Source organism: Copadichromis virginalis, linkage group LG9, assembly GCF_057382275.1.
Source record: "Copadichromis virginalis isolate Kocher_CV1m ecotype Utaka linkage group LG9, C_Virginalis_male_GT1.1, whole genome shotgun sequence".
NCBI lineage: Eukaryota > Metazoa > Chordata > Actinopteri > Cichliformes > Cichlidae > Copadichromis > Copadichromis virginalis.
The window spans coordinates 10,474,928-10,490,359 of record NC_140626.1 but is presented as its reverse complement, the minus strand read 5'-3'; the positions used below and the strand labels follow the sequence as shown (position 1 = coordinate 10,490,359).

Here is a 15,432-nt window from a genome sequence, read left to right as displayed (position 1 = left end):
AGTGGCTCCATCTGCGCTAATGAAAACACCATTTTTAATTACAGGCCACTGCACACATATTGAAATAGTTATGTACAGTTCATATTTCTGTTGGTAGTTCTAGAAAACAATCTTAAAATCCACAAACCAAAAAACGGTTCTGATTATTTACCAGTTCAAACAATAAAAATGTCCTTGGTGTTGGTGTCTTCTATACAGGCTCTTGATATACAAACTATAAGATAAATACATCCTAGTTTTATACATCACTTCCAACACAACCAACCTCAGGTGTGTTCATTACTCTACGGGTTTATTTTAAAGTCTGCTAATGAGTGACATGAAGTTTTATCAGTCCGGTGACCTGTCCAGGGCGTATCCTGCCTCTCACCCTATGACAGCTGGGACAGATTCCAGGACGTGCAGAAGAAAATGGACGAGTGGACGTTTTATCATCTCCAGAACAATACTCGTGCTGGGTTTTGTATGAAGTGGTCACAGGTAGTACAATATGTGTGAACTCACCAAAAATGGTTCTATAACACAAGACATTTAATTTACACAAGACATTGATCCCACCAGTGAGATATTGAGATCACTGGTGCTGAGAGAAAAGCCTTTTGTTACCAGACTTCTTTAACCTGCTGCAGTTGACTAGTTTCCTGCAGGATTGAACCACATTTGCAGTGAGTACTAGGTCTTGTCAAAGTAACTGCTGACACTTCACTGGCATTAACACGTTCCCTATCCTCCTTACAACTAAGTTTAACTTGATGTGATTTTAAAAACTAACTTTTACAAAACGTATCCACTGATTCGGTTTGACTCTGGTTTCTAAAAAGATGGCGGGACATGTTTTTACTTAATATTGTGTTTGCTTTCCTGTGACTTCACACACTCGTGTGGTTTGTCCACACACAATCTGGAGCTACAAGAATGACCTGGATGACTCAGCACGAGTGATCTTCAATGATCACCGTTCTGTTAGCGCACAGCGTGCAGTTCTCACAAGTGTCTGCTTGGAGGTAAAGCTGGGCTACAGCGTTTCTATGCTGTTGTTGCCGGGAGGCGTGAAGCCCTTTCCAGATCCATCAGAGCCAACTCTCTGATTTCTTCCAGAATAGAGTACAGACTGGGAGTTTTGCTCTGACGAAACTCTCTTTCCTCTTTGGAGAGTTTGGGGCGCCGGGCTGTCTTCTCCTGAGCCAGCGCCTCTTCATTCTGACGCACCACCTCTTTGACCAGCTGACTGCGGCCCTGAGGGCTGGGCTGCTGGGACTTGGCACTGTGGTGAGGCTTGTTGCTGATGACCTCGAGGTTTAGACGGTCAGCGTGGCAAGTTGAAGAGTGGACAGAAATACGAACCTGAAGAGAGCAGAGAACGTAAGTCACAGTATTCCTCAGTTCGATCACTACACAGTAATGGCACCTACTGAAAATAGTCTAATGGAATGCTATGCAAAGACAGGCCCACTTAAGGTTTGTGACGTAATATATAACAGCAGTCCTCTCAGCACTGTGCGCAGCGTCACAGCTAAGTAGACAGTGGTGTAGAGTGGAGAAGTTTCCGACTGTGCCACAATTTTGTTCATAAATAGGATAAATTGGATACGTATGTTACACACACGTATCCAATGTAACAAACGTTCATCCATCCGTACACGAACTTTCTTTACTGTGCTTTCTAACATTCACACGACGTGGAGACTGGAGCAGAGGGGGAGAAAAACATTCATTAACACTGTGACCTCGGTCAAGTGTCACAGTGAGGTTGTTGTTTTGTTGATTTGTTTGTTGAATATCATCATCATCTCTTTGTTTGATATGATCATAGCTTGACAGCAGTCAATGCTGTGGTGGACAACTTGTGTTTGGGCTAATGTTTCTTTCTATCTTGTTTTGGCCACATGTGTCATCCATCAGTAAGCTATGTTGTTAGCATTGCCTTTGCCCTTTGACATTTATGACCCCAGGATAAGTCCATGAAAGAAAGAAAAGATGTTGATAACAGTGGAAGCAGCAGTACTCTGTCACTTTTTCATGTCTTAAAGCCAAAGATGTGAGAATAACACACCGTTACTTCAGTTTCTTTTTGTTAGCTAACCTTAGGGTAATGTTTCCTGCTCTTTTTGCTTAAATCACATGCACTTATTCCTCACAATCATCGTGTGTAACATGCCTGAACTTAATATAACTTGACGCCAGTGATGGGCAGCAACGCATAATTAGATTACTTTTTTCAAGTAACGAGTAAAGTAAGGGATTACTGTTGCAAAAAAGGTAATTAGATTACTGTTACTGTCCCGTAAACACGCTGCTCTACTGTGTTACTAAACCGTGAGTTTGTTTGCAAGAGTGTCTCATGACAATGACATAAGTGCATGCGACGTTTGTGGTAACAAACGTGTGCAGAGCAACAATGGATCATTTATCGAGTGCGAGAGAGAGAGTGCGACCGTGCAGCGTTTAAAGGCGTTTATGTGAAAACAATTACCGCCCACTGTCATTTTTTATCTCCCTTTACAAAAAGGTTTGTGTAGAAACGCCACAAACTGGAAGCATTACATTTCTTGTCTTGGAGGAGAGCCTCCCCCCCCCCCCCCCCCCCACACTTATGTTTTTGTTTTCATATAATATTTAAAAACAATAAACTGAATAACTTTAAATGATTTATTTTCAGGAATCATTTTCGTCTCATTCATCTTACTGACGTTTTGTTACCTTGAGATTAGCTAACAAAGCAGCAACCACACAACACTTTATCACAACAAGATCATAAAACGTCTCTTAATGTTGGACCACAAAAGATCCAGTAGTCGTATGAACCTGTGATTCATATACACTCATGCATATATATTTGGAATCGTCGCCTTTAGGCGCTGCATTGCTGGAAACCTTCTAAAATGATTGATTAGCGTTTTCTGTGACTTACGGTGATGTGGTCAAACAGTTTGAAGGTGGAGGTGCCACAGCTGGAGGTGGTGGTAATGCTGTCCGGGTATTTTCGCACAGTGCCACCCTGCCAATCACAGCTGCCGTCCTGTCCCGCTACCACCACCAGGCCCTCTTTGTTCTTCAGATACACAGGCCCCCTCACACCATACCTGTGAACAACATGGCTGTGGTCAGAGGCAGCCTTACTTACTCAGTGATATTACTCAACCTGCTTTGCGCCCTGTGATTTTAATCATTACATGGATTCTACAGCCTTCTCAAAATGACCACAGGTTACATTTTAATAAACTGTTAATATTGCATATCCCTGTAACACCACAAGCATGGAGAACACTGATGTTATTAAATTACACTTTCCTTGCAATAAACAAGCAGCAACCTCCAGAGGTTAGCTAAGCTAACGTAGAAGTGCCACAAACACAAGGCTGGCTCCAAAGCACCGTCCCTCCCCACAGACTCAACTTCAGCAATGCAATTAACTTATTTAAAGCCTGGTAGAGAAAAGATTCGGGGTTTTAGCCGATTTTCCCTGCTCACAATAAATGTTTAAGGAATTAGTTTAGTAAATTTATACAATTTAAAACTCATTTTGAGGTTTTTTAAGAGAAAATAAAACTAGCGTGTATACTGTTAAATATACATTGATTAGCGTGCAATTACATCTTCCAACAAATTCATTCATTGTCATAAACTTTGAATTCGTCTATTAAAAATACACGAGTGGTTGGCCGTCTGTGAGCTGCTGTACAGCTCCATTAAACAAAGGAAAAGAAGAAGACTGCAGAACAAAACACAGGACTGAAGGTTCTTACTCTGGGATAAACACCAAGACACCGTTGTCTCGAATGGAGTAGACAACAGCGTCAGCCACACAGCACGGGTCTGTCTGAGGGTCTCGTTCTCTGAAAAACAGACACTGAAACAGTGCTGTGGATCGCATTTGGGCTGCCTGTGCTGCCTGCAAATGAAACACAGACGTCAGCACAGCTTCTGTTAATAGAGTAAGAGGTGAATCATTGAAAAACACAAACAATAAAACACCCCTGACCCTGTTCTTGCTGTTGACATGGTGAGCCATTTCCTCCACTTCTTTGTTACTGGCTGGTGCTTTACCAGATACAACGCCCCTCTGCATGTGCAGGGCTGCGGTAAGAAGGCGGTGCACGACAATGTCTGCGTACCGACGGATGGGTGAGGTAAAGTGTGTGTAGCGATCCAGAGCCAGACCTACGACAACGAAGCAAATATCAGCACGTTAGCCTTCTTTCTAGTTCTCAGTCGAATAATTCTTCACAAACAACAGACGTTGGACAAGTGTGTGCAGACGTGTGATGGATGGACTGACCCACAGTCACACTGAAACTCTAGTGCAGCCAATAAAAGCTGTGCAGCGGTATCGTACCATAATGGTAGTATTGGTCTTGAGGATGAGCACCAGTGGAGAAGTACAGAGCCTGTGACATAGCAGTGGTGGCCATCATTCTGAACAACCTGTTCACCAAGGGGTCCTGTGGGTCCACAGCTCGGTCCAGTGAGGCAGCTAAAGCCTTGTTGGACCTGAAGGAACAGAGCCAGAAACCAGGGATGAGTGAGGCCTCTCATCTCAGCAGTCAGTGACACAAAGCTACTTGCATCACCATGTCTCTTGTCCTGGGACCGGTTCTGCTGTTGGTTTAACCCCCCCCCCACAATCCTCCAACCGCACATTCATATTTTGTTTTCAAACTCCATTGCAGTTCATTCCACGCCTCAGATCCTCAGACCTTTTGTAAACAGTTAAACAAATAAAAGTTAACTGTAATAGATTACAGGTTGTAATTAAATAAATCACTGCCTCTTTTAAAAAACAGAAAAACAAACCATCTTTAATTATTTGAGTTGTTTGTTTTGTTCCCGTGTGAGAATATTCAACACTGCTCTCTGTGCAAAACGGGTTTAAAAGCATAAACAGCTGTGGGATCCTGTTTGTCCGGGATTTGAACCGGGGAACAAACTGCGGCAGGATCAGCGTTGTGCCGAGGTCGGCATCGCCGACAGCATGTGTTCCCCCTGCGTGGCGAGCGTTCGCTGGGCACGGAGTGTGGATCCAGGTTACGCCGCCTCCATTACAAACAGTCAGACGTGGAAGTAGTGATGTTTTAGTTTTGTAAAAAAGTGAAACCTGAGTGTCGTTACATTACCATTCAGTTTAAGGGTTACAACAGAAAATGAAATATTTATTGTCCTCTCGTGGTATCAGACGGGATTATTTTAACAAACGAAGGACATTTTGCCTGATAATTATATTTATCCTGTAACTTTACTGTGTAAAGAGCTAAAACCTCCAAAGTTTCAGGAGTAGTTAGTCGTTATAAGAAGTGTTTGTGAACTGAAAATCAAGAATGTGGGATCCTGTTTGTCCGTGATTTGGACAGCCCAGCGTGTGCTCCCGACGCAGGGGAAACTAATTCTGTCGGGGAGACCGACCTTGCCACGACAGCTGTTGTGAAGCTGAAGCCAAAGGCAAGATATGCTTCATCATATGTTCTAGTCTTTGGTTTGGAAGCATATTTGGCTTCAACCTCAACCTGAGCTGAAGGAACATGTCTTCTTCTTGTCTGACTGCTCATGTGACACCTGAGTGTGTCCCCGTGTTATCAAACATTTCAGGTTCACACACTTGTGTGTCTGAACATGATGTGCGTTGGACTACAATATGCATTTCCTCAGTTTCTATACTGAACAGTCAAAAACATTACCTGGTGTCAATGGTGAAACCTTTGGCCTTTGCAGTGTCCACCAGCTGGTTGAATAGCTCCTGTTGTGGTGGTGGGTGACACCTTAGAAGGGCCTGGTTGGGGAAAGCTTCCTGGATCTTGCGGGCCACCCAGTGGTTGGCGTAAATCATGCACTCTGCCACGGTCTCATGGACCTCCAGGGGCTGACGAGGGACCAGGGCCGTAATGTTCCTCTCCTCATCCAGCTGGGCACCCACCTGAAAAGGGAAAATGCTTCTAACGTGACTTCAATGAAAAAGAATATGAAAATGCATCAGTGGGCCACATTTTACTACAGTTTACTTTAACTCAGTTGAACATGCACCATTCCACCGGAACAAATGCTGCACGGAGAACCAAATGTGAATGAATCTCAACCTGAAAACAGTCTACTGTCTTTCCTACGTTCAGCTCTCTATCATACCAGTAAGAACACATATCCCTAACAGGCACACAGCTCTGCTCATGGGCACAGAAACTCCACCGATCTGCTGTTCATGCTTTTTGTTTATAGTGGACAGCCAATCAGAGTTTAAGTTAGCTCAAAGGAAATGTGCCTTAAAGAGAGAACAAAACTTTTCTCAGACTAAGGATGAACTGAGGGGACCCAAAGCACTTCAGCAGGAACCAAAAGAAGCCAGAAAGTTTGGATTTGAACACAGTTTTGGCCGTTTTATATAATAGATCAAGATGAAACATCTGTTGTCCTTATCCTTCAGGACAACAGATGTTTCACCAGCGGTCAATAATCCAGCTTTGTCAAGATACGAACTTGATTTTTGGGTGGCAGCTCAATCATTAAACACACTTTTAGAAATATATTGGTTTTTCCACTATCCCAGAAGCAACCCGAGAGAATCATTTTTACTTCATATCAATATTCTGTGTGCGTACAGCCATAACAGGAATGCAATAACTGAATAATAAATAAATCCAAGACATCCTATTAGAGAGCATCTTATAGAACAACAGGAATTGTCCATATGAGGTTTTAACAGATGGCCGACCAGCCGCTGTAGATAAATGGCTGTGATCTAATGTGAAAACTGTCAGTGGTTTCACAGTGGAGTGCTTGGTTTCTTTATTCCAATATTCTCACTGAAATGACTTTCTGATAAAATGTTTTCTGCTGAGGAACGTGTTCTGCTTAGACGCCTGATTTTAAAAATAACGTCTCTATTAGACCGTACTATAATTTATTATCGATGAAAAGAAATATATGGTATCCATCTGTAATTCTGTAAATAACACAGCAAAAAACCAAACTAAACATAAAGACCTGGAAGACTCCTGCGTCTAAATTCATTCAGTTATTGTACTGAGTCCTGAACATGTTAGAAATATGGTATCTAAGCAGATTCTTACTCTGGATGGCATTACCTTGGCCTCCAGTAACGCTGTGAGGAACCTTGGAGTCATGTTTGACCAGGACATGTCCTTCAATGCACATATTAAACAAATATGTAAGACTGCGTTCTTCCATTTGTGCAACATCTCTAAAGTTAGAAATATCCTGTCTCAGAGTGACGCTGAAAAACTAGTTCATGCATTTATTACTTCCAGGCTGGACGACTGTAATTCATTATTATCAGGATGTCCAAAAAACTCGCTGAAAAGCCTTCAGCTGATCCAAAATGCTGCAGCAAGAGTCCTGACAGGGACTAGAAAGAGAGAGCAGATTCCCTTCATTGGCTTCCTGTTAAATCCAGAATTCAAAATCCTGCTCCTCACATACAAGGTCTTAAATAATCAGGCCCCATCTTATCTTAATGACCTTGTAGTACCATATCACCCTATTAGAGCACTTCGCTCTCGCTCTGCAGGCCTACTTGTTGTTCCTAGAGTATTTAAAAGTAGAATGGGAGGCAGAGCCTTCAGTTTTCAGGCCCCTCTTCTGTGGAACCAGCTTCCAGTTTGGATTCAGGAGACAGAAACTATCTCTACTTTTAAGATTAGGCTTCAAACTTTCCTTTTTGCTAAAGCATATAGTTAGGGCTGGACCAGGTGACCCTGAATCCTCCCTTAGTTATGCTGCAATAGACCGTGGCAGCTGGGGGATTCTCATGATGACGCCGAACATCATCATCACCTCTTTGTCATCATTATCACTGACTACATGTTTATAGACCAATCTCCATTTAATCATTAGTTATCATTAATCCCTGGCCCTTTTCCACAGGTGTCTTTTGACCTGATTTCCTCCCCTCGGCTGTATGAAGTGTTTCGGGGTGACTGATACTGAATTTTCTAACCATGATGTCATCTGACAAAATGACCAAACACAGAGGTTAAGTCAAACTTTCACTTAGACAGAAGCTTAGAAGGGAGAATCTTCTGCAGCTGAAATGTGCGAGAAAGATAGTGGTTCCAGTTTTTAATGTGCAGAATGGATTTCTCTCCACTGAAGCTATGTGCACGGTTTACTTTGTTTGATTCACTTCAGATTCATTGAATCATTTTGTGTCGTATGTTAGACGTCAGTAATGACGATGTGTTAGGGTTAGACACTCAGCTATAACATGCTTACGCTTTCAATTAAGAACATGAACCTTAAATGTTTGCAGTCTTTATTTATATAGTCTTACTGTTAAGTACACACATTACCAAAACACACAAAATACTCTATGAAGAGGAGCGCCTGAGCCAGCTCGTAGTGGAGCTGATAGGAGGAGCGGATGAGTGTACGACCATACCAGACCTCTTGGACTTCAAGGGATTCTGCGTCAAGCTCCCAAAGCACGCTCATTGCATACCTGAATTTGAAAGTGTCAGTTACACAACTAGCATGCATTTTAAGCATATGAAAATGAAACGTGTGATGGGAAGTCTACTAACCTGTCAGCACCTCCCAGCAGTGAGCAAAGGTCTGCGCTGAGAATAGCAGGCAGCATGTCGTACCTGCGGTCTGCCAGGTAGTAGGTTGTAGCCCTTAAGAAGTGACATAATAAATATAAAAAGGCAATGAGATCAAAGCAGCAGCTTTATCATCTTCTTTCTAATCAAAAGTGAGACATAATTTGAAAATAAGTACTAAATATTCAGAGTTTGTTCCACCTTTGTCATTTTCATCCTTCTGTTTATTAATAAGTCAGGAAGGATGAAATAAATAAGCAAAATGTTTTTCTTATGATTTAATAAATATTCCCCATTTTCTGAAATAGAATTTAAGGCTTCAAACCACAATCATGAGATTTTAATTTACTTCTTTAAAGTGTGGAGGCGAGCTGGACAGGTGGGTGATCTGCACGCTGCTTTGTGGACAGCTATGAAATGTAAAATGGAATTTTAGAGTAAGTCAGAGAGAAAGCAGAGGACCAAAACTACATTAAAAATCACAACATAAAAAATATATAGTAAGATTTCAGTATTATTTTATAAGTGCACGTTGTTAACAGTCTACACGGAGTTTCTCTCCTCACTCGGCTCTCAATCATCTTCTGTACATGCTGCTGCTGCTGCTGCTGCCTTTAAAAAACGACATGCACTTCATGGACCTTCTTACTAATTTATCTGCAGACTACACTTTATCAGATACATTTTATTAGCACTGGGTTAGACACTTCTGCCTTCTGAACACTCCTTTCTTCACTTCCAAGACTCAACAAGGTGCTGAAAGAATTCCGTAGAGATTTTGGATTATAGCGAGATTACACCGAGATGACAGCAGAATGCATTTGCTGCAGATTTGTCGGCCGTTCAGCTGTGACACAAATTTTTTTGGGCTGCTTCCCTGTCACATGGTGTCATCGCTGCATGTTCCCAGGAAGGAAAATTTGTGGAGATCAAGTGCAAGCATTACTTTTGCAGCCCCGACCTTCACTTCATTTACTGCAGATATTTTAAACTCAGTTTTATTCATTTGTACAATACAGCACAAAATAAATAAATAAATCAGAACATGTGCATATATCTGGACATAAACACAGATGAATATCTTCTTGTTCTATTACTGTGGTTCAACTGTCTTGTATCATCATCCTCTTTATTAATAAGATGCACTGAAAGCCAATTATAGACAAACCATTAACATCAGGTACTCAAGGTCACATGCCATCATGTGACCTCCGGTGTTTTCCTGACACCCGTAACTGTACAAAGGGGATCTGAAAACAAATGATGTGTGACACACTGTTCTTTACTTCTACCACTCAGTAGAATAAAACTAATTTAGTTGGAAGCGGACTCATTTTTCCTTTTTTTGCTGCATGACCTTCTGGTTGAATGTTGTGTACAAGTATGGCTGCCATGTCCCGTAGTAATATATGTTTATGAAGGCCACAGTGAAAATCACTCAGGCTTTCCCACAGCGGAAACATTCCCCTGTCCTGTTAATGGCATCGTACTCAAAATGAGCACAAGTTCTTCGTAACAACATGGACCACTGTGTTCTGTGTGTAGCAGTTCTCTACTGTGAGAACCCCAACCACCTTTTAGCACGACCAGCATTCGTCCATTCGCACACATATTCATACAGCGCGTTAGTCTATACCTTTAAGCATTTTCTCTCACATGCACACTCACACTAACGGATGCATCCAGGGAAATTTGGGGGTTAAGTATTTTGTGCAAGGTGACTTTAACATGAAGCCCGAAGGCATCAGGGATTGAACCAACAATGTGCTGACCATTGGTTCAATTCCTGGTGCCAGTGATACTTTCAAAGCCATCATGGACCCTGTGAAGTCCTTCTACATGTGATTAAATGATAGACATTTAAGGCTTAATGCTTCACATCAGACACGAGCCTTATTTAAGGTGGCCCTCTGTGTTATTTATAATTGCGCTACAAGGCATGCTGCTGATGCAACATTAATTCAGGCAACAACTTTCTTGCCTCTTTGTACTTCTGAAAGTTCCTCTGAACACTTATGCAAGATGCTGTAATTTTCTTTTATCCTTTTATATCCCACCTACTCTACCCAACCACTCCAACCAGTTCCTCACCTTGAACGTGCCTCCAAGTCTGTGAGCGAACCCTCTTTGACAAAGTGAGTGACATCAGCAATGTGAACTCCCAGCTCCAGCCTTCTGTTGGGGAGCTTGTGTACAGACAGCGTGTCGTCTACATCTTCACAGCCGCGTGGATCGATGCTGAACACCAGGCGACTGTCCCTAAGATCCCGCCGCTCTGCCACCTCAGAGGGGTCTACCGTCCACGGCTTCTCCAGAGAGTTGACCGGCATCTCTCTCAGCTGATGGCAGACGGACAGGCACAGCTAAACAGCCGCATAGTCTTTTGAACTTTTCACATTTTGTTATGATTCTATACAAAACATTAATAATAATAATAATAATAATACATTTTATTAAGCGCCTTTCAAAACACTCAAGGACACTTTACACAAAGACAAAGCAAAACAGTGTTTCACTTTCAGTTGCTCCCTTGTCACAAGGGGTCACCACACCTGATAGCTCAGCATCTTTTGATACGGCAGAGTTTTATACCAGATGCCCTTCCAGGCACAACCCTGATTTGTATCTCCGGTTGCAATCGAACCAGTGACATTTTGCCTGCAAGCCAGTGTGTAAACCACTGATGAAAAAAGGAAAGAATGAACTATTCCACATATTTAATGATTCTTTAATATTTTGTTGATTTGATAATAATAATAATAATAATAATAATGGATTGGATTTATATAGCGCTTTCCAAGGCACCCAAAGCGCTTTACAATGCCACTATTCATTCACTCTCACATTCACACACTGGTGGAGGCAGCTACAGTTGTAGCCACAGCTGCCCTGGGGCAGACTGACAGAAGCGAGGCTGCCATATCGCACCATCGGCCCCTCTGGACAACAATAGCTATATTGCAATCTTTAAAACCTTTGGTTACTATGGTAACTCTCTGATAACCAAGCACTCTCTGATGTGACCAATCACAGAAGCTCTACTGCCACCCCCTTTATAACATAAAAAGTTATGAATGATGTTCCAGTCTATGATAGTGGACTCATCTGTGCTTGTCCTTTGTTACAGCCCATTGCAACCCTTACACTCCTTACAGTGGAAATGCAGTTGTCTTCAGGTGTTGCCTAGGTTTAACTGCCGATTGTCTACACCTGGTGAGGTGTGGCTAAAGGCGTTCCTGAAGTGGTCTAGTCCAATCACCTTCTCCAGGCCAATCAGCATTCATGCTGTGTCCTCGGTTATTCTTCCTTGTACACGCCTCATCTCATCACTCATGCTCCATTCAACCATTCCACCACCAGCTTCCAGGCTCTCGGGGCTCCTGCTCTAATCCTTTTCACAGACGGGGTTCTGTTCCGCTGAGATAGGCCATCTGAGTCTAACGGCAAATCACCTGTTTAAATTCTGTTCATCAGTAAATCAATTTCATTCTTTCAAATAACCTCTCCTTATTAAAATATCTGTACTGTATTTAGTGATGAACAATTGTTAAACTCTGGTGTTTGCTCCCATAATTTCCCTTTTATTTTGACGCTCTCTGCTCTTTCCTCTTTCACCTGATCTCTGACTGCGATTGTTTGGAGGTGAAAACCAAACATCACCTGGGTTTCAGAAAACCAGAGTTACCCTGGTAAGCAACCATTCTCTGTATCTCACTATGGGAGATATAATCTACTTCCAGGTTGTAAGTTCTTTATCCTTAACAAGGTATGGAGCAGGGTAAGCCCACACTAAGGACTGAGTGTGCCAGTGAGGATGCAATAATATCAAAAACGCATAACCTAACAAATGTAATAGATGGTCCTCTGGTGAACTGTGAAGGTCACACTCTCAGTAGCCTTCAACAGCCACACAGACAGATACACTCAACAAAACAGGAACACACAGATGCTTCAATCTATGCAAAGGAGTGCAAGACACAGAAAAGCGCTATATATGGCTACATTTTCAGCAATTTACCGTTTAAAAGTGGGCCCTGCATAAACAGGATGTGGACCAATTGGTGCATTCCCAAAGTAAATGTGATACGAAAGAGTAGCTAAATGCAGTTTAATAAATGGAAAATAATCCTCTCTTATTTAGCTAATCCTGAAGGAAACATAACACATGTGGAACAGAGTTAGGAATGGGTACCGGCAATGTTCCCTCGAAGCTGTGTGTGTGCACAATTGCGCACTGCTGGCACGGTCTCTGCGCACAGAAAATCTGCGTTGCGCACAAAAAAAAAAATCTAACCTGAATTGAAATTAAAATCAATACTTTAACAAGTCTGTTTTGCAGTGTTAGTCAGTGACTGGCTGCTCCCGTATGGGATCCAGCCAGTAATGCGATTCACATTCGTATATACGCAGCTAATCAATGTCGTTGACAGGCTCTGACAGCGTCCTTATGTGCCGACACCGGTGTTTTAGCGAGCAAAGCGGCGTGGCGACGTTTAGTGTGTGTCAGAACAATGAGGCGACTGCTGAGTGTTACAGGTGTTACAGCAGTGACACATCTGCTGCTGTCAGGCCTGCAGGTATCAGGCTGTTGTTCTCCTTCATCTCATAGTTGACAGAAATTATTTTTGGAGTGGCACAAATAATTTGTGTGGCATCAGATTTGATGCAATTTGATGATTGTTCTCTAAATAATTTAAAATGTTTATTTAAAAAAACGCCTTGGCTGCATTTTTAGGTAAACAGCTGCAAAAAACTTTGTTGTTTGCATAACTCAGTTACTTTTTTGAAGAAGTAACTATATAATTAATTACCCAACATTGGTCATTATTTACTGTATTTTGCAGACAGAGTTACAGACTCTCTCCCAGACCACAGACTCATAATACAAGTCAGAGCTTTATGAAAAAAAAACAAAAGAAACTTGTGTTTTCAAAATTGGAGTTCAAGTTATTTTTACTTCCAATAGTGTTAACATGCTACACAGGTCATGAACAAGATTTTTTTGTTTTGTTTTTTTAAATTTTCATTGTAAGTGGGCTAAAATAGTTAATTAAAAGTAGTCTAACATAAATGTAAATGCTGTAATTTTATTATTTTAATAAACCATGTAACTTGCATGGATTCAATGCTGGCGTCACCACAGTGCACACGTCTGCTGTTGCTCACAGTGGTCCAAGGGATCGCTCAGGGAGTTTCTGTGTTCGCTCAGACACATGAAAAATTAGAGGGAACATTGGGTGCGGGTATACCGGATACGGGTGGCTTTTTTTTTTCTTGAGATGTCATACACTTTGGATTCTAGCCAATCATTTTACGTTTCCGAGGATAGTAGGCGGGTCCAGGTACGTATGTTCTTTGAGAGCAGAGCTACAGATTAAATGTCCAAGGCAAAGCGGTCAAAAGTCTGGCTGTACTTCACAGCAAAATATGCAAACTCAGCAGCAACAAGTGCTTTAAGGTGATACTGTGATACTGTGCAAAGGAAGTAACACCTCGAATCCAATGAAACACCTGGCAACGCAATAGCGTTTTTTTAAAAGCAGAGAAATGCGCCGTATTTGATAGCTTGCTGCGAGACTTCACACCGAGCACATCTGCTGCGGGTGGGTTGCCTGTTATTGGACCTGGAGTTAGCAACATCCCCCAAAAACCCGAAGAGGAGAGTCCTGGCCCCTAGCCCTGCCAGTGTAGCAGACGGATGATGATGCAGCAGCAACCGTTCTTCTCTGCGTGAGGAGCTTAATGTTGTTCGTGTGTAATTTACGTTGAGTAGGCTAACCACGTTATTACATTAATGCATGTAAGGTGAACTAGCAAACACCGTCGTAGTTACATGCGACTGTCTTCTTGTTTGATAGAGTGATACCATACATGCCCTGTAGCTGCAGAAAAAGCTAACACCGTTATCTTTTTACAAAAAAAACAAACAGCTAAACATGTTTTCCATTATTCACCGGTTCCAAACAAAGTAGGTATGTTGTATCAAAAGAAAAGGCTAACTTGGTTATCATTTTGCAGAAAAAAGAGACTGCTAAAAATAAAAACATAAGAGGTTTTTGGACAAAGTTTGTGTTCTCCATTCTTTAAGCAATTCAATTCAATTCAATTTTATTTATATAGCACCAAATCACAACAAAAGTCGCCTCAAGGCGCTTCATAGATACAGAGAAAAACCCAACAATCATATGACCCCCTATGAGCAGCACTTTGGCAACAGTGGGAAGGAAAAACTCCTGTTTAACAGGAAGAAACCTCCAGCAGAACCAGGCTCAGGGAGGGGCGGGGCCATCTGCTGCGACCGGTTGGGGTGAGAGAAGGAAGCAACGGTTAGAGCACCATTTAAGCACCCGCACAGTTTCAAAAGTACCGGTATCGGATAAAACCTAAACGATACCCATCCCTAAACAGAGTATAGATAAGGAATCTCTCAAATACTTCATAAAATGAGCATGTAGAAAGTGATCTAGCATTCTGAATGTTCACAATGACTCTCAGAGAGAGACCTGCTTCATTTTAAATCAGCCACTCGTGTGCCACGCCCAGAGTGCTGACCATTTGGGATGTGGAAGAAAAAAATCACGCCAAGTCAATGTTCAAAGGCAATGGTCATGGCCAGTAGTGGAACAGAAAAGCTAGTTCTGCCATCAATGGCCTGATGGGCCAGTATGGGATCTATAAAAATGAGAGACAGCTACTCCTCCCTCACCCCACTCAGTATCACTGGTATGAGGTTGAGAAGGGGAAAATGCATACAGGTCAATGCTGAACACATGAGAAGCTACTTTAAGGCATATCACCCAATTTGTAATATTGCTAAACATTTCTTAAGGCAGACGAGTCATGCTGGCTGGGTCAGTGTCATTTTTGTTGTAATTGATGTCTGGTTTGT

At 42.1% G+C, this 15,432-nt stretch overlaps 1 protein-coding gene across 1 annotated transcript; it reads right to left on the bottom strand.

Moving 5' to 3' along the window:
• Nucleotides 1-6: 6 nt before the first annotated feature.
• LOC146701298 (DIS3-like exonuclease 1) lies at nt 7-14,001 on the bottom strand. The gene is made up of 9 exons (XM_085468871.1): nt 10,635-14,001; nt 8,526-8,618; nt 8,312-8,443; nt 5,673-5,936; nt 4,337-4,491; nt 3,983-4,161; nt 3,747-3,892; nt 2,912-3,083; nt 7-1,344 (listed from the first exon to the last, which is right to left on the bottom strand). The coding sequence occupies exons 1-9, from the start codon at nt 10,871-10,873 to the stop codon at nt 1,027-1,029; spliced, it is 1,698 nt and encodes a 565-aa protein (XP_085324997.1). The 5' UTR covers nt 10,874-14,001; the 3' UTR covers nt 7-1,026.
• Nucleotides 14,002-15,432: the final 1,431 nt, after the last annotated feature.